Source organism: Sebastes umbrosus, chromosome 22, assembly GCF_015220745.1.
Source record: "Sebastes umbrosus isolate fSebUmb1 chromosome 22, fSebUmb1.pri, whole genome shotgun sequence".
NCBI classification, from domain to species: Eukaryota; Metazoa; Chordata; class Actinopteri; order Perciformes; family Sebastidae; genus Sebastes; species Sebastes umbrosus.
Genome location: NC_051290.1, coordinates 13530940 through 13556234, shown reverse-complemented (window position 1 = coordinate 13556234; position 25295 = coordinate 13530940). Strand labels below are relative to the sequence as shown.

At 41.1% G+C, this 25295-nt stretch overlaps 1 protein-coding gene across 5 annotated transcripts in view; it reads right to left on the bottom strand.

Moving 5' to 3' along the window:
* Positions 1–23328, bottom strand: part of chd3 (chromodomain helicase DNA binding protein 3) — a 52284-nt gene extending 28956 nt beyond the window's left edge. For 2 of the 5 annotated variants that reach the window (XM_037759636.1, XM_037759637.1), the window contains exons 1-29: positions 22624–23326; positions 19879–20006; positions 19604–19792; positions 19397–19521; positions 17491–17729; positions 15796–15929; positions 15538–15673; positions 15266–15441; positions 14019–14288; positions 13530–13733; positions 13222–13445; positions 12819–12950; positions 11772–11868; positions 11151–11342; positions 10863–11063; positions 10283–10420; positions 9209–9330; positions 8840–9013; positions 7947–8088; positions 7226–7357; positions 6916–7033; positions 5194–5318; positions 4877–5108; positions 4438–4622; positions 2964–3141; positions 2625–2711; positions 2159–2244; positions 333–466; positions 84–228 (exon numbers count right to left, since the gene is read on the bottom strand). In XM_037759636.1, the coding sequence (XP_037615564.1) occupies positions 84–228; positions 333–466; positions 2159–2244; positions 2625–2711; positions 2964–3141; positions 4438–4622; positions 4877–5108; positions 5194–5318; positions 6916–7033; positions 7226–7357; positions 7947–8088; positions 8840–9013; positions 9209–9330; positions 10283–10420; positions 10863–11063; positions 11151–11342; positions 11772–11868; positions 12819–12950; positions 13222–13445; positions 13530–13733; positions 14019–14288; positions 15266–15441; positions 15538–15673; positions 15796–15929; positions 17491–17729; positions 19397–19521; positions 19604–19792; positions 19879–20006; positions 22624–22813 (4635 nt within the window). In that variant the 5' untranslated portion in view covers positions 22814–23326. Of the gene's footprint in view, positions 1–83; positions 229–332; positions 467–2158; positions 2245–2624; positions 2712–2963; positions 3142–4437; positions 4623–4876; positions 5109–5193; positions 5319–6915; positions 7034–7225; positions 7358–7946; positions 8089–8839; positions 9014–9208; positions 9331–10282; positions 10421–10862; positions 11064–11150; positions 11343–11771; positions 11869–12818; positions 12951–13221; positions 13446–13529; positions 13734–14018; positions 14289–15265; positions 15442–15537; positions 15674–15795; positions 15930–17490; positions 17730–19396; positions 19522–19603; positions 19793–19878; positions 20007–22623 lie in introns of all 5 variants that reach the window. The other 3 variants (XM_037759640.1, XM_037759638.1, XM_037759639.1) reach the window with 3 other exon arrangements.
* Between the last annotated feature and the right edge of the window lie 1967 nt (positions 23329–25295).

Genomic DNA, 25295 nt, shown 5'->3' with positions numbered 1-25295 from the left:
AAGGATTTCAACTTTAAGTGTCATAGCTTGCTTCATTCATCACATTTGTCTTGACATAGTAGGGCGAACAGCATTGGTCTGACCTTCTTTTTGACGAGAGACATGACGCCAATGCGGGTGAGGACCGGCTGCCGACACAGGCCCTCCCTCGGCACGCCGTCTGCGAACGTCTCCGCCCCGTCAGCCACCGGCTCGCATAAGTGACGCATAAAGAGAGACACATAAGCTCTGGCAGTGAAGAAGAAGAAGAAGAAATAAATGGTTAAAGGATGGATAGAAATGGAGAAAAATTACATCTGAACAATTTCAATCAATTGCGTTTTTTTCCTTACTTGAATTCTTTCTCAGTCTTGCCCCTGAGGTCTCTGACCAGCCACTGAGAGGAGAAAGCGTCCTGAGACGGCATCCCCCAGCGCATCACCGCGTTCAGGAAAGCCTTTCTCTGGCGTGTGTTGAATCCCAGCACCTATCGAAGATACAGTATGTTTTACAGCAGTGATTCCCAACTTATTTTCGTTGAAGCCCCCACTACTTGTATCTAAGACACCCCCATATTTTCTGACGTCATCACCCTAAAAAAATTACAAATCCAATAAACTAAATCCTCAATTTGAGTAGAGTGATTCAGTGTATTAAACAAGTTAGTCTTTTTTTAATAAATCAACTTCTTTAATGAATATAACTTGTCAGTGCCTCCCTCTGTGTGCCGCGGGTGGGAATTTTTGAAAGGCTAAACACCAACAAATATGGATTGAAGCAGAATAATTTGTTAGATAAAAACATGTCGTGAATTTTGGAAATGATAACATTTATCTTTTGTCAATAAATGTTAACTTTTGGACTTAACAACGCTCTGGAGGTATTGGAAATGTTTGGAATGACTGTTTCCTCAAATGTGTAGAAATACTGGGTTTAAATTGGAGCTGTCAAAATTAAGGCGATAATAACGCGTTATCTTTTGGAGGTTGTTCATATGAAACTAGAACCTAAGGAATCCATTGGTACCAATCATGTCATACTAACTTGTCGCGAAGGAGGTTAAATAACGCTACAAAGTTCTGCTAAATTGTGGCAAGAAAAAACTGTCATTGCCATTTTCAAAGGGGTCCCTTGATCTCTGACCTCCAGATATGTGAATGAAAATGGGTTCTATAGGTACCCACGAGTCTCCCCTTTACAGACATGCCCACTTTATGATAATCACATGCAGTTTTGGGGGCAAGTCATAGTCAAGTCAGCACACTGACACACTGACAGCTGTTGTTGCCTATTATTTTTATTCTAAATGCAGTACCTGTGAGGGTTTCTGGACAATATTTATCATTGTTTTGTGTTGTTAATTGATTTCCAATAATAAATATATACATAAATTTGCATAAAGCAAGCATATTTACCCACTCTCATGTTGATAAGAGTATTAAAAACTTGACAAATCTCCCTTTAAGGTACATTTTGAACAGATAAAAAAATGTGTGATTAATTTGCCATTCATCATGGACAATCGTGCGATTAATCATGATTAAATATTCTAATCAATTAACAGCCCTAGTTTAAACACAATGTGGCCTACTAAGTAGTAAAAAAGACTTTTGTAAAAATTATCCAGGAAGTGTGTTATTACGATATTAGTTATACATGTGCAAATCTAAATTGACAACCTCGGAGCAGACAAATCCTGGCGCACCCCCTGTGATCTTTGGCGCCCCCCTAAGGGAGGCCCGGATCCCAGGTTGGGAAACACTGTTTTACAGTATATTTTTCCATGGCAGTGGGAAAATGTATTCTTATTATTCTGGAAGACTTTAAATGAAAATGGCAGGATGAGAAAGCTTAATTTTCCTGCAGACATCCGTGTATTTCTCAAACTTCCCAAGGCCTTCTTTGAAATAGGTCTGACTGCCTAATAACGCTAAAATAAACTTTGAATCCTCGCTTGGACAATGCAGGCCATTATGATCACGTCCACCATTATCAGGATGATAAATGAGCTTGGAAGGTACAGATGGAGATGTAACAGCCTCGCTGCCATCTCTGATTTAAGATTGTTAGAAAAATATCTAAGAGTGCAAGTTCAATTTAAAACACAGATTCCAGTAATATCCCAATAAAAAAAACGCACAAAATGAAAGCGGAGCTGGTTCCAGAGAGTTGTACAAACCTCAAGGTTGCCTCCCACTCTGGCCAGAAGAGGAGGCAGAGGTTTATCCTTCTCGTTCCTCAACTGGCGGCGTGACTGCCTTCGACCTGCAGGTTAACAGGAAGCAACAGAAATGATGGTAAAAACACACGGAGGAATACAAGATGTAAAGGGGAGGAGGATTTTTGCAGACTTTTCTTGAAATTTACAGTTTGTATTTAACCAGTATATCAACCAAGAGTCTTCTGAAAAGCTTTGAGCTTTTTCCTCAACTCTGAAGTTCAGGGGGAGGAGGTGGATGGCGGTTTGCATTTTTTGGCAATCTAACGTGTCCGACTCTGCCAGACAACTGTTACAACTAAATCAATCTCAACTTGTAATAATTCAACACAGACCTGAAACTGTGTGTGTGTTCCAACAGACATCTGTCATTGTTCACGAGCAGCACTGCTCGGTTTGATGTCTCTTTTTATTTTATCTCCCTTACCTTCTGGCCGATCGTCAAAGTCCTCGTCCTCCTCCTCGGAGCCCACTGAATACTCGGACTGGTTATCTGAAATGTCAGCATGCCACTCTGAAACAGCACATGGTGGTCTGTCAATAGGCCAGGCCCATTCACTTCCACTGTGCAAGCAATAACTCAAACACAAGATCATTTAGAATCCTACTATTTCTACTAAGATCACAAGATTAGGATAGAAGAAATGTAATAAACACTATCATGCTAGCAATCATTTTTAGGATCGTGTGAAAGAGGATTTATTTTTAAATCCAGGGTTTGGTATAAAACAACTTACAGGTACCGGGGTCCAAACCCGGTCCCTACCTTGATCTTCCTGTGCGGCATCGTTGTAGTTGACAGGCTTGCGGTTCCTCTTCCCTTTACCCAGCTTGCTTGCCAGGTCCTCTTGTTGCTGCTCGTAGTGGTGCCGCAAGAGTTTCTCCCAGTAATCCGGATCCACGTTCTCCTCCTGTTTGATGATCTCCCGCTCGATCTCCTCGACCTGCAGCGTCAGAAAAGGAAACAGATGCATGCAGACTCTTCAGAGTGCACAGTGCAGGGAAAGCAATAAGAAAAAGGCATTTCCACAGAGAGCCCTGCAGGTAGCAAGTAGACGGACTGCGGTCGACCTTGCAACATTTGATTTTTAAATAAATTACCATCACAATTTCCCAAAACCCCAAGGTAACATCTTCAAATTGCCTGTTTTGTCCTAAACACATTCTGTTCAGTATCACATAAGACAAAGAAAAGCAGCAAATCATCACATCTGAATTATTGTCCTTTTTGTTTCAAGAATTTTTTTTTGCGCGATTAACCGATTATGAAAGTAGATTTTTTCAGTAATTTTGTGTCAGATGATTAACCCTCTGAGACAGGGGGGTACAGGGTGTCTTTAGGGGGAGATAGCAGGTCAACAGTAGATGTCACATAGACGTGGTGTACATCATCTGAAAGCTGGGAACCTGAAGATTAATATGAGATGCAGCTCAGCACTGTGTCAAATTGTTATAATCAGGAATCAGAAATAAACATGAATTTATTAATTTAAATAAATTGTAAAAGAGTATAAGGGCTGAGATCATTATGGTGGAAGTATATGATGGCCAATCCCATGCTCTGTTATGTCAACATTTTTGGGTTGATACCATTTGTTACACAGATTTGGTGCTAAATTTAACCATTTTCTACCACTCAAGAATTGATAAAAATGATCAATAAAAATCCAAAATATCACATTAAGATACAAAAACTTTGAGGAACGCCACAGAAAAAGTCAAGCTGTGATTTGGTGTCAAAAACTTTTGACATTTTGAGATTTCTGCAAGAATTGCATTTTTTTCGGCGATTGGATGACGAGCACTTCTGTTCTGGAAACTGCTCAGAAACCCCCTTATTGTCAATCTACCTAGGAAAGCCATCCATCCTCTGAATGCTCTAGGTCTCTAGTTTGTGGTTGTAAAGTTTCATGAGGCTGTGATTATCCTAGAGGTCCCCATAGGTCATTTGACAACATGACATGAATGTTACCAATGGATTCCTTAGGTTTTCTAGTTTCTATCTAGTGTCTGTATCTTCACTAGCTCTAAAACTAAACCTGCTACAGCCTCTGAAAGACAGTAAAGTTGGTCTCAAGAGGTTAATCAAATAAGTAATTATAATAAAACTTGGGAAAGCTTGTCATTAGGTGCACGGATATGGAACATTTTAAAAATATAACTCGGAAACGTCTAGAAAGGTCCTTTTAAAGATAAAATCTGTCATATTCTTTGTCGCATCCTGTCCTCTTCCCTCTCACCTTGTCCTCCTCTCGGACCATGTACTGGGCCACTTTAAAGGAGCTGAGGTACTCGTTCATGTTCTGGACGTCAGGGTCGTCTGTGGCGTCTTGGCTTCGGTCCAACAGCCTCTCGATGGCAACGCTGTCGTAGTGGATCACGCTGCCCTCGTCCTCAACTCTATCCCCCGAACTTTTCTTCATACCTGCCACACGTGGAGATAAAACGTGGTAAGGATTTGCCGTTTTTTCTTGTTAACCAATTATATCGTCAATAAAACCAAAATAAGCCAAAAATAATCTCATTCAGTAGAAGAAGCCTGCCAACTCTTCCCTGTTCCCACTCCAACTTTGACCCAAACATTTCAAATCCAAATTCCCACATTATAACATTTGACTGAAAATCTTAATTTCAGGTGACAAAATATTCCTGTGGAGTCGAAAAAAAACAAAAACTCACGTTCTAATTCATCCTTGAAGAGCTCTTCTGTTCCAAACTTGAGGATGTCGTCCAGTTCCTGTTTACTCATGGAGCCGGCTTTGGATCCCAGGCCTGGCCGGACCACCAGGTGGGTCAGCATCATCTTCCTCTTGGCCACCTGCGTGATGCGCTCCTCCACGCTGGCTCGCGTCACAAAGCGGTAGATCATCACCTTGTTGGCCTGACCGATTCGGTGGGCTCGACTGAACGCCTGCGCAGAGAGGTACAGAACTGAAACATGAAGTTTATGTAGTACTGAATCGTTCCCTTACTCGGCAGCTAGCGGCCTATCGTACCTGAATGTCATTGTGAGGGTTCCAGTCAGAGTCGAAGATGACGACGGTGTCTGCTGTGGCCAAGTTGATGCCTAAACCTCCCGCTCTGGTGGAGAGCAAGAAACAAAACTGACAAGCACCAGGAGCTGCAGGCAGAGAGACAGACAGGAATATTAATCATTTCTCTTCAATGACAGGATCCTATTGATGCCATGTTATCTTTATGGTGGTAAAAAAGAACAGAGTGGACTGATTTTATTATTATCATTAAGTGGGTTTTATTTTCCATCCTATATTATGTATTCTATGTATTCTATTTCATCTTATTTCTATCTTATTTTATCAAGTTCAAGTTTTATGTATAAAGTACTTTGGGCTGCATTTCTTGTATGAAAGGTGCTATACTAATAAAGTTTATTATTATTAATAATACGGTTTTCAATTTGACATTTTTTGTAAACCTTTCCATGTTTTGTTTTTTTATTTTTATGTTATTTACTGGATCTGGAGGGTCGTATTTTGTTGTATATTTGTTGTATCACTTGTTTCATTGTAGGGTTTTCCTAAAAAACAATGTATAGACTCGTACAAAAATAATCCCTCTCAATCATCACTTAAGAACCCACTACGAGACCCTGCCCTCTAACTGTATTTTCTAATTTTGCTGTGTTTGGGACGTTTCTGAGCGTCAACCTCTATAAAAACGTAGCGACCAAGTGCCAGATCGTAAGAACGCATCCAAGAGGAAGCTACGAAAATGGCGGACACAGTGCTGAACAAAATCCTGCAAATATAGCGAGGCTAAATGCCAAGCGGACAAAGCTCGATGAGCGTGCCACCCAACTAGGCGGAAGCGCTACCCTTGGCATGGCGCACCGCTTGAAATCGTCGTTGCGCCTTTACAACTGATTTCGTGCCTATACAGTATATACCTCTCTCATTTACCCGATATTGAAACATTTGAGTCCAGTAAAGTTTTAGGAACTTTTCTTACATTTTTTCCCCGTTAAAGTTTTTTTTGGGGGGAGTTTTTCCTTCTCCGAAGCGAGGGTCAAAGGACAGAGGTTACCGTATGCTGTACAGATTGTAAAACCCCCCTGAGGCAAATTTATGATTTGTGATATAATGCTGTATAAATAAAACTGACTTGACTTTATTCCAGTGTGCAGTATTCTCCATTTTTCCCTCAGCACTCATCCTAAGGCTATTATTCATACAGAATGAATAATAGCCCGTATAATGCCAACAACTGCTTAGTGATACGGCCAAGTTACACATGAAAACGAACTCAGCATGCGACCCAGTGCTTATCAGCCTTTGTAACTAATGTTAGTTTGGCCGATGTACAAAATCAAACTTTGATTATCATAAAAAAAATCCAGCTTGGAAGTCTAAAAGAAGCCCAGAGAGCAAACAGCAAAGCAGTGTTGCTACAGCATTTGATTATGATACCTCATCATCAGATTTCTTTGGGATTTCTGTTTTATTTAGCTAGCTGTCCCTGACATTAAACTGTATTAGTTGGAAGTGGGAACTCTTATTGTGAAGAAACAGGAAGTTCTGCTGTTCAGACGAAGCTTGTACTGAGCATGGCGGTCGTCAATAAAGTCTGGTAACTTTTTAACATTGTTTTCTTGTTAATAAAATAGATTATTTCTGTCAATTTAGGGAACTACTCAACAGTGTTGTGTTGTGTGTAATGATCAAAAATCCAGCATGAGAGCACATCATCCAGTATCTCACCATTGAAGCGGTCGATGGCCTCTTGTCTCAGCGCTCCTGTGACGCTTCCATCAATTCTTTCATACTTGTAACCTTCATGGTCCAAGAAATCCTCTAGTAAATCCAGCATCTTAGTCATCTATATATGGAGGAGAAAAAGAGAGAGAAAGCTGGTCAGGTGTGTTTTCATTTTTACCCACGCACAGCTGGAATCAGTCTGCTGCTGAGCCGTCTGGAGGCGCCATGGGACTAATTTAACATCTGTTGGGAGGTGTCCATCTGGCGTGTGTGTGTGTGTGTGTGTATACATACTGTATGTGTGAGTCCATACCTGTGAGAAGACCAGTACTCGGTGCCCCTGTTCTTTCAGTTTCCTCAGCATCTTCTGCATAAGCGTCAGTTTCCCAGAGGCCTTAGTGAGGGCCGACCCCTCGTAAGCACCGTTGGGAGTTTTTTGGGCTTCCTAAAAACACACACAAACCACCATGAGGAACAAATGACTGTCTGCATCCCAACTGTCATTTTTAACCATATGCTACAGCTTTAAAAAAATGTATGTATTGTTTTTCCAAGATGTGAGCCACCATCGAGACATATAACCAAGGTAGACAAGAAAGTAAGAAATAATAATAATAATAATAATAATAATAATAATAATAATAATAATAATAATAATAAAGAAAAACAAAAAAGGATAAAAGGAAATACTACACAACATAAGAAAAATAAATAAAATTTCAAAAATAATAATAAAATAATAATAATAATAGTAAAATTAATTTAAATAAAAAAAACGCACTTAAAAGGTTACACACAGTCATATGCTATATCTTAATAGTACAAAAATGATACAGAAGCACTACTAAACATCACCACAAGGTGTCACTGTTTTGCAATTTAGGAGTAAATCAAAGAAAATTGCTTAAAAAGAAGTGAAATACAAACAAACAATGGAGGACTTTAATACGTTTTCTTCTATTATGTTTGGCTATAGACGGGTTATATTATTGTCAAGGACAGGTGTGTGTGTGTGTGTGTGTGTGTGTTCTCACCATGGAGGCGACGGGGAAGAGGTAGGGGTGGTTGCAGCACTTCTTTAGGTCCATCATGATGTTGAGCAGGGAGACCTGGTTTCCTCCACCTTTCGAGTTCAGAGCCTCAAAGTTCTTGGTCAGAATCAGCTTGTAGTATTTCCTGTATTTAAAGACATTGAGACAAAGGATGACATGATAACATGTACGCAGTGTCGTACATATTCAAAGTAAATTATGTATAACACAAAGACTAAGATAACATCCACCTTCCATCGTTCAATTTTTAATGAATATATTCTCAAGAGCTGCTCATTTTCTGTTTCAATGTTACATATAGTGGATTTTCACTGCAAAATATCACTATAAAAATTGCTATGGATCCCTTTAAACCACATTAATCAGTAGCAAATAGATGCTTTTTGATTGATTAACTAAATTACATTTTATGTATCTATGCCATTTTCAGTGTGGAGCTTGGTAACTTCCATTACATTAATAATATTATCCATTTCTAATGTTTTGCAATACTTTCATAGAAAATGTTTCGCTTCCCCAGCAGCGCCAAGCTTTACAAAATGCAAACAATCACAGCTAATTAACCCTGGTTTATGTTATTTGCAGGTAAAAACATGTCAGGATATCTGGTTTAAAACGTGGATAAATTTGATGAGAAAAAAGTTATTTTAAATGTTTAGGTTTTGACAATTGCAACAGTATTTCAGCCACTATTTCAACATGAAGCAGGCCCTATAATAAATCAGACACACATTGAAATAAAGTCATTGAAGAGGTGTTCAAATAAGAGAACCATTAAGAAAATGTAATGTAAGTGGTCAGTGATGTAGCTACAGGGAAATGTGGATCACCAGCGTGTAGCCACATTTCCCCCTGAACCCCCTCGTGTGTCGTACTTCTGCATCGGGCTCAGCTCCACTCTGACGATCAGCTCGGTCTTGGCGGGCATGTTCTTGAAGACGTCGGCCTTCAGCCGCCGCAGCATGTGAGGCCCCAGCAGGTCGTGGAGCTTCTTGATCTGGTCCTCCTTGGAGATGTCGGCAAACTCTTCCAGGAAGCCGTCAAGGTTGCTGTACGGAGAGATGGACTGGGTGAAGGACGGGTAACACCGGTGATACTGAGTTCTTGGTTCAAATCATTATGATTATTATCTGACTCCATCAACTGAAAAGGTAAAGAATGATATCTGGTATTCTATAGAAAAATACATACAGTATTTATTATTATGTCCAGAAACAAACATTCTTGTGTGTGAGAAGTCCTACTTGAAGCGGTTGGGCGTGAGGAAGTTGAGCAGGTGAAACAGCTCCTCCAGGTTGTTCTGTAGAGGAGTTCCCGTCAGCAGCAGCTTGTGTTCGATCTTATAGTCGTTCAGACGCCTGAAAAACTGCAAAGACAAGGAAACGCTCCATCATACATCTGCAGTTATCTTATACATGTTTATTACACGGCTTTGTTGAATACTCCATTCTGATTGGTCAATCACGGCCATCTACGGTCTGTTATTTCTTTATTGCAGACTGTTGCTATGTATAACAGACTGTTGCTATAGGCAGTTCTGTTGTCGGATTCTGGCGGACCGTTTTTGTGTCAAATTATTGATTTCTTATCATCGCTGGTCGCAACGCATCCCTTACTTAACAATATTATTAATTTCCTCATTGGATGTAACGCCAGACAAATAAAACAAAACATATAACTATAATGTGTTTGTCAAATAATGCATTAATTAATTGTTGTTGTGGCTGTCATTATCATTGTAATTGTACAAATATCTGCATGAGCACACATACTATTGTTTAAAATATATGAATTGATTTATAGATTTATGTTTTTGCTATAATAAGGTAAATTGAATTTAAGTAGTAAGAATTTGTAGCAGAAAAAATGCCAAAAATGTGTTAATTAAAGAAACTGTAGTTAATTTAGAAAGAGTGTCACCATTACATAGTTTGTCCACCAGAGAGTGCTGATGAGTTTATTTTTCAACTGTGAAATGTCCCATAATTCTTTAAAAACTTAATTTAAGTTATATAATGTTATATATTAAATTATAAGGGCTGCCCCCCTCCTAGTCAATTAGTCGACTAATCGGTCATTATGAGCACATCTCTGGTAAACAAGATTTAAAGTGGTGCTTTTGTGTGATTCTTTGTGAAGAAACTCAGTTTCACAGATCTGTCCATTAAATAAACTAAGTGATTAGTCCACAAAATCGTATGAGTGTTAGTCGACTAAGAATTTCTTTGGTCGAGGACAGTCCTATAAATTATATAATAGGATTTATATTACCGTTGACACACACACACACACACACACACACACGGTAGCAACAGTACCTTGGACTGGTTGTTCTTGAGGCGGTGAGCCTCGTCCACCACCAGACAGGCCCAGTCGATGGACTTGAGCGCCGTCTGGTCGATGGTCACCAACTCATAGGAGGTCAGCAGCACGTGGAATTTGATAGGAGCCTCTCTCTGCAGGAAGTTAAGGATGTTATTTGTTAATAAACAATTATTATAATAATATAATATTATATTTTAATAATAATTATATATATTTTTTAATTATATTATTGTGGTTAAATTTGGCAAATACATTGAAAGAGGTCAAAAGAATCTTGTTTTATTCTCCATGTCCCCTCAGGGGTTAGAAACAATACATATCATAATATCAATAACAATATTTTTCCAATATTAACAGATTATGATTCAATGTTACTCAGCATAACATCAGGTCAAATTCTTCACATGATGAAAAAACAACTAATTCTGTTAGTTTTGAGTTACATTTTTGCCGGGAAATATTAATCATTTAAAAAAAAAACAATGACATGATATGATCCTATAAATACAATACGATTCCACTGAAAATAAAAAACGACAGAATTGAATTATCGCTCTCCTCTCCCCTCCTCACCCTCAGTCGGAAGGCCTTCTTCCCTCCTTTGATAGCCGTTTCATCGAAGGAGAACTCGTTCTCTCTGATGATGGCTCGGCTGTCCTTGTCTCCCGTGTACGTCAGCACATAGAAGTCGGGTGCCCAAAACTCAAACTCCCTCTCCCAGTTGATGATGGTGGAGAGCGGAGCGCTGACCAGGAACGGACCCTTAGTGTGACCCTGAGGGACGGAGGAGGAGGAACTATTCGTACAGTCTTTTTTCAGTGAAAGAAGGCGATAATATAAAGGATCAAGGGGCTCCAGTACCTCTTTGAAGAGCGAGTAGAGGAAGACGATGGTCTGGATGGTCTTGCCGAGACCCATCTCGTCTGCCAGGATGGTGTCTGTGCCCTGAGCCCAGGAAAACCGGAGCCAGTTCAGACCCTCCAGCTGGTACAGGTGCAGCGTCCCGCCCGTCGTTGTGACAAAGTCGGGCTGTTCCTCGTATTTTATCGTAGGCTAGATGGAGACAACAAAGAGGAGAGATTTAAAAGACCTGATTGGGACACAGTTCATTGCATTTATTAAGGTAGGTATTAATAGTAGCAATATTACAGTATTATTTGCTTTAATCAATTCAAGGTAATTATATTAGTTTTGTTCAAAATCAACCCATTAAACAAACTTTTGAAGATGTATTGTACATTTTATTGACTAGATTAATTTATACATAAAAAGAATAAGCTTTTTTCCTTATATGGAACAGGTAATTAAGTAGTATGGGTAAGAGTACGTACATTTTAAACATTAAAAATAAAAGCAATTCATTTTCAAACAATATAGTTGACTGAAGCTCAAGAGAGTCAGAAACAAAAGTCAGACGTTCTTCTGGAGCTGAGATTTGTTGTGAAATACAGACGGGAAGCAGCTATAAATCAGTCGACTCACATCAGTGAACGGCGAGGCAGGGGACTCCTCTTCACCCTCCTGGTTCCTGCTCCTCATCCTCCTGGGTCTGTCTGGGTCCTCCTTCATTATTGCATCTCTGTTGGAGAGCAAGTTATCACTGAGTCAAGCATGAAAGTAAGCAAACGACATGTGAAAATATGAGTAATAAATATGTATATGGGCAGAGTATTCTATATTGATTGAACTATGCAGCAGGTTTCCATACTTTGGGATGCTCTCTGGTCCCTGATAAACCTCTAATCAGACCTGGAATTTCATCATTTTAGGAGCAAGGCCATCAAATAAAACAATAATTTTAAGTCCATGGACATAATGAATTTAACTTAAAAGTTAAGGATGATTTATTTTGAATACATAGTATAACTATCAGTGAAATAAATACATAAATAAGCTGTTTATTTCACAAAATAAATTATTGGTATTTACAAATGTCCAATATTTGTATTGTAAGTTGTTTATTGTTGTCATTTCCTACTTTGTTGTGCTTTAGCCTGCAGAGAAAGTTAATACTGTTAAAGGTCTAGTTATGAACGACGTGGATCAATGATTTGTGGCTATGTTTTAAATGTTAGAAATACATTCATCCTCATAATAATGTCATATCTATATTCACATACAGTGCCGGTTAGGAGGAGAACGCTCACATTTCTTCTCTTACTTGAAAGACGATAGAGGGGGGTGGGGGGGGATAGAGGGAGAAAGTTTTGGGTGCATCCCCTCAACCAGCGAAGGAGACATAATAAACTTGGTGTGTATTTTTAGCAGAGCAGAGCAAAGAGACACTTCTGGGACGCTTCTGAAACGTGCTGCAGCGCATCTGGTGGAATCACAGGCATTGTCTAGAGAGGCCGCGATCAGCTCCGGCGGTCGCGTCACAGCTGAAACACGGCGCAGCTACGCTCGGTGTCGAACTATCGACATAAGTAGTTTTCCAGCTTGAGAGCAGTTCTTGTTTGTTTCAATCAAAAGTGTTTTTTTTCCATAATAAAGTCATTGAGGGTGAAATATGTTTCCAACAGGTCCTACCTGTGTCTCCAGTAGTTGCCCTTGTGAAGTGCAAACTCAGGGATGTCCAGGTCATCTCTCTCCCAGGTACACTGGTCATAGGTCAGGTCTCTCCACTTGACCAGGTAGTGGTACGTCCCCTTCTTATCCACACTGGCAGGGAGACACATACAGTACAGTGAGTGCTTTAATATGTGTTTGAATGTTTGTACTTCTAATAACAATAACCTGCTAAATGGAAAGTTGTGTTGTGTTTATAAATATAAATAAATCACATTGGCTTATAAATAAATTACAAAACACTCAGGAACTGAAGATGTATTGCTTGGCTTTGTAGTAATTAGGCACGCAAACATGTTGCTTTAAAAGACGCACTGAGATGACATTGAAGACTGGATACTGCATGCTCACACGCTAACCTCACCTGTGGTTGATGATGCGGTGGATCATCATCCACTCCGGCTTGATGCCATATCTGTAGTACTTGTCTTCCAGTATGGCGTACTGGGGGTCCTTGGCCCTCCTCTTCTCGCTCTTTCCCACTCCGTTCTCGTCCTCTGCGCCCGACCCGTAATCCAGGCTGGGAGGCTCGTCCATGTCCGTCTTCCTCTGGTAGTTTCTGTACATCACCGAGTGGAAGATCTCCAGCTACAGGGAAGAGGGAGAGAACGATTTGTTCTTGATTTGAGCATCACTTTACAGCCATCCCGCCGGTAACGTTTCCTCTCTTACCTGCAGCTCAGTGATCCAGGTACAGTGCCAGTATGACTGCGCAGTCAACTTGACAAAGAACTCTCTCTCGGGTCTGCCCTTCATGGGTGGCGGCGGGGGGTCATCAGGTGCGGCGTCGGGAGCAGGGGGAACAGGGATGGGAGGCGGAGGTTCACCCCATCGCCAGTGGAGGATCTTCTGGACACGTCCTTTGATTGCCAGACACTAGAGGGGGAATACACTCACCGATTAATCCTGGGGAAGAGTGTACTGATCCTGTTTCAGGATGGGTTTCTTACATACCTGATATTTAAGAAATCAGATTAATGCAAAAAGCTGACTGTAACTCGGTTACTTAAGTTAATGTAAAGGCACTAACTGAACAAACAGATACACAGATATCATATCAATTGTCAGTTTCATGTGACAGAAGGAACACATTTTGACTCTTAAAATAAAGCGTCCTGAACCAGATATAAACAGCATTGAAGTAAAACAGGAGCAGCTCACCGTGCATCGCGGACACAGCCACTCTCCGTTGGGGATCTCCGGCAGCGGCGGGTTGAGACAGTGGATGTGGTACGAGGAGGTGCAGGTGTCGCAGCACAACAGCTCGCCTCCATCTTTACACACCCGACAGAACTCCATGTGGTCGTCGTCCTCCTCCTCCGCCCCGGTGTGGACACCCACGCTGACCTCGGATATCACTCTGTCCTCGCTGTCCTCCTCAAAGTCCTCAAAGTCCTCGTCCTTCGCTTCCCACTGGATTCCCTCTTTTTCCTGAGAAAGGAAACAATTGAGCGATTGATTACATCTGAATTGAGTGAAACTTTGAGAATACCTCTTTTGCTTGACAAAATTAACAGTCAAGGTGGATCGCTATGGCGTCTTATTGTCTTTGAGTAACTATGACGATGAACAAGAACTCAGAAGCTGATCGATCCCCGGACTTACAGGATTAATTTGAAGGGGAAACTACCTGATTTTCGCACCACTATTCCGGTAGAGAGCATGTCAGGCAATATTAAGCATATTTGCGGTCTCCTTTTCCTGTGCACCAATGTCTATTTAGAGTAATGAGTATATTTGGGTATAACAACTTTGCCAACTAAAAGAATAACATCGGTTGTTAGAAGATAGAAAGCTAAAAATAGAGTAAATATTAAACTGTGGCAGCTGAAGGACTTTCTGCAGAATATTGCAGCTTCAAACACAACAAAAACTCTTATGCCTGGCACTAACACTGAAAGTTATACCTTACTCTCAACATTTCTTTATTGCAAAGTTAAAAAAAATTCTCTAATTTTTCCTTATGTCTGACCCTAATACTATTTCATTAAAAACTATCCAGTAAAATGCAAAAAGAGGAGCTTTTTTCTTTCTTTACCTGTGTTAGATTTTGCCAGCACGTCGTGCACTCAACCACAGCGATGCACACTGCTAGCAATACAGTTCAGGTTAACTGAGCTGACTAATTTGACTTGTTTCAGTGTAAAGAAAAAAAAAAGCATTGGGTTTTATTTGTGACATTCCTGAATAGATCTACACCCAGAGCACCACTTGAGGTATCTCTCTTTGTCTGAAGGCAGCCAGCTTTCTTTCCACTGAGATTTGTGAAGCAGCTACAAGGCCTATATTCATCTGGTGCTCCGAGCAAGTAAAAACAAACCACCTTTGAAGATAAATATGTGAATAAAGGATGCTACGCAAAATCATGAATAGAAAAGCAGGAACAGACGTGTTCTTGTTGTACTCACGCAGTGCGGGCAGCTCCACTTGCCCTCGGGGGCCTTGTCCAGCTCTGGCTCCAGGCAGACAAGGTGGTACGCTCGAGGACATGTGTCACAAAGGATGATCTCTCCGCCCTGCTGACACACCTCGCAGTAGTCCTGGTGATCCGTCTCGTAGCCGTCGCCCTCCTCTTCACCTGGGACTGGAGGGACGAGCACAGAGAGACAGAAATGTCTGAAATACGTCTTATGATAGATGTGGACGTGGCAGACTGTATATCATTTGGTTGTATTTGTACTTGTATTTTTCTTCTTCTTTTTGGCAGGCCGTCCTCGCTGTTTCTTCTTGACGCGACCGGAGCTGTCGGAGCGAACGGAGGAGCTGTGAACGCTGGAGTCTTCCTGCTCGGACTCATCTTCCTCCACGTCCTCGCTCTGACGGAGAACAAAGGAGGAGTCAAGGTAAGAAAAAGGGGTAAACAGGTAACAGAAACGGGAAAAAGAAGAAGCTGGAATGAAGACAGAGACGAGGCAAAATGCACAAGCTTTGTACTCACTGAACAACTCTTCTTCCTCTTGGTACCTATAGGCGATAATTTGATACGAATGGGTGCCATCTTTTTAGCCTTTGCTACAGCCTTTTTCTTGTCGGGGACTCGAGGACTTTTACTGCGCTTTTTAAAGCCAGGGCCTGGACAGGAAAGATCACATGCAACATTTGACATAAAAGAATGACAAAGTTTATAATGTATTAAAGGGTAACATTGGCATTTTTCAACCTGGACTCTATTTTCCCATGTTTTTGTGTCTAACTGACTAATATGGACAACAACTTCTGAAACTGGTGCAGTATTGATGGCTGCAGACGGCAGCTGCCTTATAGGCTGCAATACGGTGCTATTGGGGCAAGCTGACGGCGTCATTTACGTCCACTAAAAGTGCTTGTTTTTGCCATGACAGGCTCTGATTGTTATTATAAGTGTCTGATATTATCAAAAGAGTCTCACTCGTTCTGAAATCTGGCGAGGTGGCATGTTGCCGGAAGACAACGGTGGAATAGTGGAATACATCCATGGTGGAAACACGAGTGCCAGCCGGGCAGAGTTTGTTGTGTTGGAGTACAGAAAGCGTAGCTTAGTGTTATCTAAAAGATTTTCAATGTCATGGCTGAATATTTAGATGATTTCAATAATGTCTTAGATAGAATTAGATTGCCGCCCGTATTTATTTGAGATTTGAGTTTTGGTTTGTGGGCCAAGTTGGGTTCGGGTGGTTGAGTAACACATATTTTTACACGTTGGGCGGGCGGATTGGCTCTCATAACCGACCGGTGGGCGCGACTGAACCATGCATCATTAATGAGCGCAGTCAGGAGAACTCGAACTAACAGCAAAGCTGCATTCTTAATCAATCAAACCTGTGTTTTTCATCAGATAATGATAAGATCAAATTTGATGTGAAATAAGTTTGACTAAAATGCCAGAAATGTTAAATATAATCTGATGACTAAACGGGACTAAGATTAAATAAAAAAGAAATAGCTGACAAAATGAAGAGAGAAAACATTTTGACTTAAATCTAATGACTTTTCCGTGACTAAAACTGGACTAAAACTATATAAGCATTTTCGTAAATGTAAAATAGCTGCCAAAATTAACACTGGATCGGATCAAGAGAAAGGTAAGAAAATACATTTCGTTTCACTGTAGGATTTTTTCCATAATGTCAGACACTTATAATAACAATCTGAGCATGTCAGTGGCAAAACCAAGCACTTTTAGTGGACATAATGTTACACTGACGCTGCTCACTTGCCCTCACAGCTCTTTACAGTGTTATGCCTCATTACTGGACCAATTTCAAAAATTGTTGTCCCTATTAGTCACTAAAATAAGGTCCATGTTGAAAAATACAGAAGATACCCTTTAATAAAGGAGTAAATAAGATCAGTTTGTTGTCTTCTATTAGCATTTAAACCAAAATATAAGCAAACATCAGCTGTTCACAAGACATCAGCTTGTGTTAAGGAGTATTATTGTTGTTGAAATGTGCCTCTGCAGCCTGTCCTGATGGTCTTGAGTCAGTTTTAACTGGAAACTATTTTCCCACATCCAAACGATTTAACACACTTATCATATCTGAAAAGTGTGCATGTGCTTAATTTTATGTCTGCTTTACTGGATTACAAACCATCTAAACTGACACCAAAGCTAAAGGGGGACAGGGATAGGAAGCCTAAACTGACCACTGACCTTTGCCCTCTTTCGTCTTGGCCTTTCTGATCGGTGGCGGAGGAGGCGGCGGCTCAGGCGAGGCATTTGCTGCAGAGACCTGCTCGGCGACGGCGATCGCGGCAGCAGCAGCAGCCGCCGCGACAGCAGCAGAGTTGCCCTTGAAGGGGTTGTTGGAACTGAACTCCCTCCACTTGGCCCCCAGGATGGTCATCATCTTCGACATGGGGATCTTAGGATTCTTCTTGGCGATCATCGGCCTGGGGGGCGAGAGGTTAAGATCAATAAAATGTCATATAAGCAAAACGCAGAAATCTGCATAATGTTTCACCTATTTTTCAGTATACTTTATTGCATTAGTCACAAGAATGGTTTGTATTTTAGGTTAGTTTTCCACTACAGCTCAGTCTGCCAGTGGAGTTGAGACAGCCAAATAACTTCCCTACATATACAAGCAATGGACATTATGGATGACTTCATGTTATCAGAGTGAGAGCAGGTATGAGTCAGCCACAGAGGCCGAGGCTCAGGCTGCCACCGACAGCGCAACTAGCAGGGATGATAAAGACGGCGCTGCCAGAGGGAGACAGAGGCAAGTTGTTTTTCAACCTACGCCACCTGTATCTGTGTTAATATGCTGCTGGTAGTTTCACCATGGACAGTGTCTGTTGAACGGTGCTGCCAGTGTAGAAAGGTTGTTCTGTGACAACGAGAGTTTTTGTGTACTACAACAATACACGTGCATATGTTTGCAAGCAGAAATACATGCTTTCAATAGGAAGACCTGAGAAGTAAAACCATAAACAAGTTCACACTCCAAACAGGGATTTACTTGTGAGTTGGCATTGACATTAAGCATGTAAAATTGTATGGACTCATACAAAAGTATTCCCTCTCAATCATCACATCACTTATGATCCACTAGAAGTGTGTGGCGGTCTCTGTATCTGCAGAGACCCTGCCCTTTGTCCGTGTTTTCTTTATTATTTTGCTGTGTTTGGGACATTTCTGGGCGTCAGCCTTTGTGGGCACTGTGTGTGTAGCTCCCATGCATGTGCAAGCACGCATCTAAGAGGAAGCTACGAAAATGGCGGAAATGCAAATGTAGCGAGATGTCACGAGAACCGATACTTCGGTACCATGTCAATGCCAAAATTCTGAAGACGTGACAATACTCGTTTTTCCTACAGTACCGCAGGTACTGTCAGGGATTGACGACACTAACAGCGTCCTGTCTTCCCGGGGACGATTGAAAATGTATTTGGGACGCAGTAAACTCACTTTTGACGTGTTCAGGGGACACACCCTATTATTTCCCTGATAATGCTACATTGCAAACAACAAATCCAATATCAGGCTGTTTTCAGTAAAAATGAGTAATGGGCGAAGGTAAATTCTAACGTCATCATGATGTGTTCAAATGTAATCTTGTAAAATGCAGTATTTGGCTAGAAACTTGAATAAATCCAGTTGTTTGAAGGAGATATATATCACAGCAATATAAAATAGGTAATAAAGAGGGAATTATGACCTGTTTCACTTCCTAACAAGGGAGGAACCAAATTTGAATGTTGTGTTTACAAATTCCTTCATAGTATGCCTTTAACAACAAACTTATGAAAACTGTGAAAACCAGATAATACGGGACATTTAAACACCACATCTTGCTATCTTAAAACCTGTACTTAAACACAAACAAGCTCTTTTGATAATAAGAATGGGAAAAAAAATGTATAGTTGAGGATTGTGGCATGTGATATTGAACATAACGTGGCTATAACTGCATCACTGTGCCAACAGCACTCGCAGCAAATTGAAAAACACCATATACAATATGTATGTGATGTTAGCGTGTCTTGATTGAACCAACAGCTACAGCCGGCCGTCCACATCAATGCCACATGAAAACAAGCGAGGAACACTGCACCTCATGAACTGGCTGAAGGCTTTGTAGTTGGTGAGTTCCCTGTAGTCCTCCTCTGTGAAGGTATGATCAACATCCTCCAGACCCCACTCCTTCGCCAGCTGGCCCGAAGTCTTCTGCTCTATTGGCTGTTGGGAGGAAACCTTCAATCAGAACAGGAAGATAATGGACTTGCCCAAAGTGAAGATATTTTTTTGTATTGTTCTTTACCTTTGTTGTTTCCTCCTGACTGCTGTCTCGGTCCCCGTCGACTTTTTTCTTCTTCTTAGTTTTCTTCTCCTTCCTTTCTTTATGTTTCTTCTTCTTCTTTTTCTCTGCAGATCCATAGTCGCTGGCTACGCTGTCCGAGTTCTCGCCGTAGTCCCTTTCTCTATCTGAGTCTCTCTCTACATCGCTGTCCTGAAGAGGAGACGACAGAGGAAGTAATATAATGAAGAAGTTGTAATGCAGTCAACAAAGTTTAAAAAAAAGCGTGACAGACTTACAATCTTCTTGCGTTTTTTTGCTTTGACTGGTTTCCCCTCTTTCTCTTTCTTCTTTGTGTCCTTCTTCTTCTTCGGCCGTCCTTTCTTCCTGCACGGCACCTCTCTGTCTGATACCTCTGCCTCCTCGTCTGGGGGACAAAAAGCGGAGGTTAAAGAAAGCGTGAAAGAGAGACAGCTATTACAATCAGATGAGCAATAATCTTCTCAAACGCTTCCCCGGCTAATCCCTACTGAACATAATTACACACAACAAAAGCTGCGTGATAGCCGCGGTGGCTTCGGCGGCGGCGACCTCTGACCCCGTCTGAATTGTGACACATGCTAAATTAGACGCAGTTTGTCAAGAGGGCTGTAAGTAGATTTGACAGCTGGTGTTGGTGGTCTCCATAGCATGGGGATAATTGGTTTATTGGCGACGCAAAAGTGTGACCAGCACCTTTTGTAAACAAAGATGAGAAGCATCCTTGATGTGTAAAAATGATGATGTGTTTTTAAAGCCAGGGTCTGGACAAAAAAGATCACATGCAACATTTAATATAAAAGAATGACAAAGTGTAAACCGTATTAAAGGGTAACGTTGGCATTTTTCAACCTGGACTCTATTTTCCCATGTTTTTGTGTCTAACTGACTAATATGGACAACAGTTTCTGAAACTGGTGCAGTATTGAGGGAGAGCGCTGCTCACGGGCTGTAATACGGTGCAATTGGGGCAAGCTGACGCCGTCATTTACGTCCACTAAAAGTGCTTGTTTTTACCATGACAGGCTCTGATTGTTATTATAAGTGTCTGATATTATCAAAAGAGACTCACTCGTCTCTGCACCCTGTCCTGATGAACAGAATAAAGTTATTATATTTTTGATTTAAGGGAATACAAATAGTAGAACTAGTTTAACCCCCTCCTCTTGTCTTATATAATAGAAGACTCAGCCACATCTAAAATACATGACTGAATCTCTGCAAAATGAAGTTGTTCCCTATGGTGCCTGTGCAATATCACAACCAAAGCAATTTAACCTGCAACCTGACCTGGCTTGGAAAAAGAGAGCATCAAAAGACAAAAATGCAGCAATGCATTAAAGCAGAACCAAAATATGGGCTGCGGTCTCGGGCTGTGCAACCAGCCCGTTTGATTGGGCTACATTTTTATTGTCTGCCTTGCCTTTGTTGGTGAGCACTCCCACCACCACCTACACCACCACCGAGTATCCGTGCAGCGCGCAGCCGCCGAAGACGCGCCTCGGGCGGCTGCAGCGCGCACGCAGGGCTCGGTGATTCAGAGGCCGCCAGCGGGGACGCTCCGGAGCGGTGAACTGGAACGACTTCTCTTCTCTGCCGCTTTGCAACTCCCACAAGGGGACCAAGATCACCGCTGTGACCGCTGCTGCTGGAGGTCGTGACGGGGTTAATAAGGTCCTCGAAGGGGGACACTAATAATATATCTGTCTGGCTTTCATGGAGGCGGATCCGGAGTCGAGCTAATTAACACTTTACACACAAAGCAATGGATGACTCCTGGAATATGCAGAATAGGAAATCACACATTTAAACTCATTTCTCCCACATGACATCTGCACTTTTGAATTCCTCTGTTACACCTGCATTCCCTGCAACCTTAAAAAATATGACTAGTTATTGTTTTATGAATAAACTGCAATCTTTAAGGCTGCTATTTTTTTTGGTTGCAGTGTGGTTAACCAGCCACTACTTTCTGCACTTTCACTGCTTCACTGTCACAGAAACTTCCAGAAAGACAACCCTGTATTACTGGATATAAATGCATTTAATAAAACATGTTATTCAGCTAATTAGTGGCCTATACAAGTCCTGTATAGGCTTGCAGCAGCAGCAGCAGCAGCAGTGTCCTATTTTGACCTGTCATAGCGACAATGGGAGTTTGTGTCTGGCACATTATCACCCAGCTTTCCATGTCTGCACGACAAAAACGCATTGAGATGCTGCTGGGTATCAAATATATATATATATATATATATATAGCCTCCGGCCAAAAGGGGACTCCATGTTTTTGCCAGCCTTGAGCTTTTTTTAACCCTTCAGGGCGACCTTCTTCTTCTTCTTCTTCTTCTTATGATTAACCTTTACATGTCACCAAGGAGCTGTCAGAAAGGGGATTTAAGGGGACTGCAACTTTTTTTTGTTTGGAGAAGTGAGAGCCAGCTGTGGGGAGTTCAACTTTTGTTGGTTGGGATGTTGCTGGAAGGTGAGGAGGAAGTGGAGAAAATGACACATTTGATTTTTTTGTTGTTGCAATTTTTGTTGCAAAGTGGAGAGAGGGGGAAGAAAAAAATGACACATTCTTTTTTTTTGTTGCAATTTTTGTTGCAAAGTGGAGAGAGGGGGGGGGAAAAAATGACATTCTTTTTTTGTTGCAATTTTTGTTGCAAAGTGGAGAGAGGGGAAGGAAATGACACATTCTTTTTTTGTTGCAAAGTGGAGAGTATTCCAAAGCGCGTTCTATAGTCGCTGCGAATATGGCACCTATATATAACAACACATAGAGGTGCAATAACAAGAGGGGGTGTATATGTATGGAGGTTTTTAAGGTGGTGAAACTAGTATGTTTCTATTTTCACGCGCACCAGAGTCGCCGCTGCTATACTGTGCCATACTGGAGCTGGGAGAAGAAGCTCCCATATGGAGGCATAAACTGCATGCTACTTCTAGCATACCCCAGTTTTTCCTCCAACATTTTTTTTCGCGCGCGTCTGTTTTTTTTACTGTACCTGGCTGGACTGCTGCTGCTGCTGCTGCTGTTGCAGTTTCTCGAGGCGCCGCCGGCGAGTTTATGTCGCTTGCGTTCTCGTCTAGGTCTCCTCCGTCGTCTCCGTCGTCTTCTTCATCAAAATCTCCTCCCTCGGAATTAACCACCATGCCCTCGTCTTCCTCACAGCAGGACCGGAGAGGCGAGGACATTATATTCCCGTCATTGGATGCTCCAAAAAAAAAAAAAGAGCCCCTCGAATGGTGTGATATTTATTTAATATTCAAATCGAGGGGGATAAAAAAGTGGGGGGAAAATATTTTACACTAGGCAGAGCAACAAAGATGGCCGCCCTCTTATATTTATTTTTTAACAACCCCCCCAATAAGAAAAAAAAATCCCCTTACATAAAAAATGGCTGACTATATTATTTCAGAACTCACCCCCCTCCTCCTCCTCCTCCTCCTCCTCCTCTTCCTCTCTCTATCTCTCTCCTGCTCCCTTCCTCCCTCCGCGAGCCCCCTCCCTCCTTGAAAACGTACACATTGTTACAAGAGAAAGGGGTGTGTGACTGCATGTAAGTTACATTGTTACTTGTTTGTTTCTTTTTCTTCTCTGTCTGCACCCTCCTCCTCCTCCTCTCTTTTTTTCTCTCCTCTCCTTTTCTCTCCGACTGGCTGGGTGTCACTTGCAACAAACTCTCTCTTTCTGCATTGCAGAGCTCGACACAAATCTATCAAATATGGCCACCTTATATTCTCCAGGAGCCCCCACCGTTGTATAAAAAATTATTTTGGAGCAGTATGTGTGTGTGTGTGTGTGTGAGTGCTGTGAGAGAGGGGGGTTGGGAAAATCTGCCGCAGCCATGCCCAGACTTACATCAGATTGTATTGCTTAAAAATTAACTACTTGTGGTGGGGATGGAAACAATCCACACTATGCAAACTACATCCCACCCCCTTCCCTTTAGAAACCACCTTTATAAAACAGCCCAAAGCACACAGTCCTGAATCCTCTGGTGCAGAGGTTTAAAAGACAAACAGGAGAGATTTGGTGAACTCTTAACTGTGATATCTCATAAAGCTGTGCAGGCTGGCTGGATGGCAGTAAGGCCATGGGAATCCTTCCAGTCAGCCCTCCTCAGTGGCTGCTCGGGGCACTTTTGTTTTTTGTTTTTGACAAAAGAAAAATGTTGATTTGCCTTTCACGTTCAAAAGCTCACAAGAAAAATCAGGGTCAGATGAGACATGGAAAATGATCTGATTTGAAACATCTCCATCCTGATGAGCTTCTTATACAAAAAAAAAAGCAATGTGTTAAAAATATATGTAGTTTTCAGGGCTGTCAATCGATTAAAATATTTAATAGCGATTAATCGCAAATTATTCGCACAAAATGTTCCTTAAAAAGAGATTTGTCAAATATGTAATATTCTTATCAACACAAGAGTGGACACATATGCTTGCTTTATGCAAATGTATGTATATATTTATTATTACAAATCAATCAACAACACAAAACAATGACAAATATTGTCCAGAAACCCTCACAGGTACTACATTTAACATAAAAAAAATGTGCTCAAATCATAACACGGCAAACTGAAGCCCAACAGGCAACAACAGCTGTCAGTGTGTCAGTGTGCTGACTTGATGTGATTATCATAAAGTGGGCATGTCTGTAAAAGGGAGATTCGTGGGTACCCATAGAACCCATTTTCATTCACAGATCTTGAGGTCAGAGAAAACGTCCTCGCCAAAATTTTGCTTAAGTTTGGAGCGTTATTTAGCCTCCTTCCCGACAAGCTAGTATGACATGTTGGGTATGGAACCACATTAGAAATATTGATTGTGTTAAAGAAATTTGTGGCATTTAAACAAATTTGCGTTAACGCGTTATTATCGCGTTAACTTTGACAGCCCTTGTAGTTTTACAATTCATATAGCCTTGATTCAACTAATTTTATTGCATTTATTTTTTAAAGCTACAACAAAGCATCTAAATGAGCAGCAACAATGCAGTAATCATATTTCTCATAATTAGGGCTGTTATAACGATTATTTTCATTGTCTACAGAGTGGTGCAGGGAGGATATTTTTGTAGGCTAACCAGGAAGTTGGCATCGCCATGGTTCCCTCGACAAAAAGCCAATGGGATTTTTCCATTGGGTTTTGTATTATTGCAGAAAATAAGCTCTGTGGCAAACAAACGTTTATGATACTTACACATTTTGTTCCATAAGATAATCTTCACAAATGAACACCACTTTTATGATTGTGTTAACCACAGAACAGAATTTCAGGCATGTAACTAAAAACCCATTCAAAAAAATTCAAAGTGCTAAAATACTAACTCATTTCCGGGTTTTAGGACTCATTCCTGTAGCACTCTATTTATCTGTTGATTATTTTCTTGATTAATCAATTAGTTGTTTGGTCTATAAAATGTCAAAACATTGTGAAAAATGTCGATCAATTGTTGCCGATTAATTTAATTGTAGCTCTACTCATATTGACTGAATGTATTTCCTTGATTTAGCAATGGTCCATTTACTAGCTTTAAGAGGCCTTAAATCCTGTGAATCATAAATATCTCAGCAGCACAGGTTCATTCACAGTTCATTCTTGACCTTGGAATAGAATAGAAATGGAACCTGGCAAAAAAATAATCTTAACAAAACACTTAAGAGGTGTT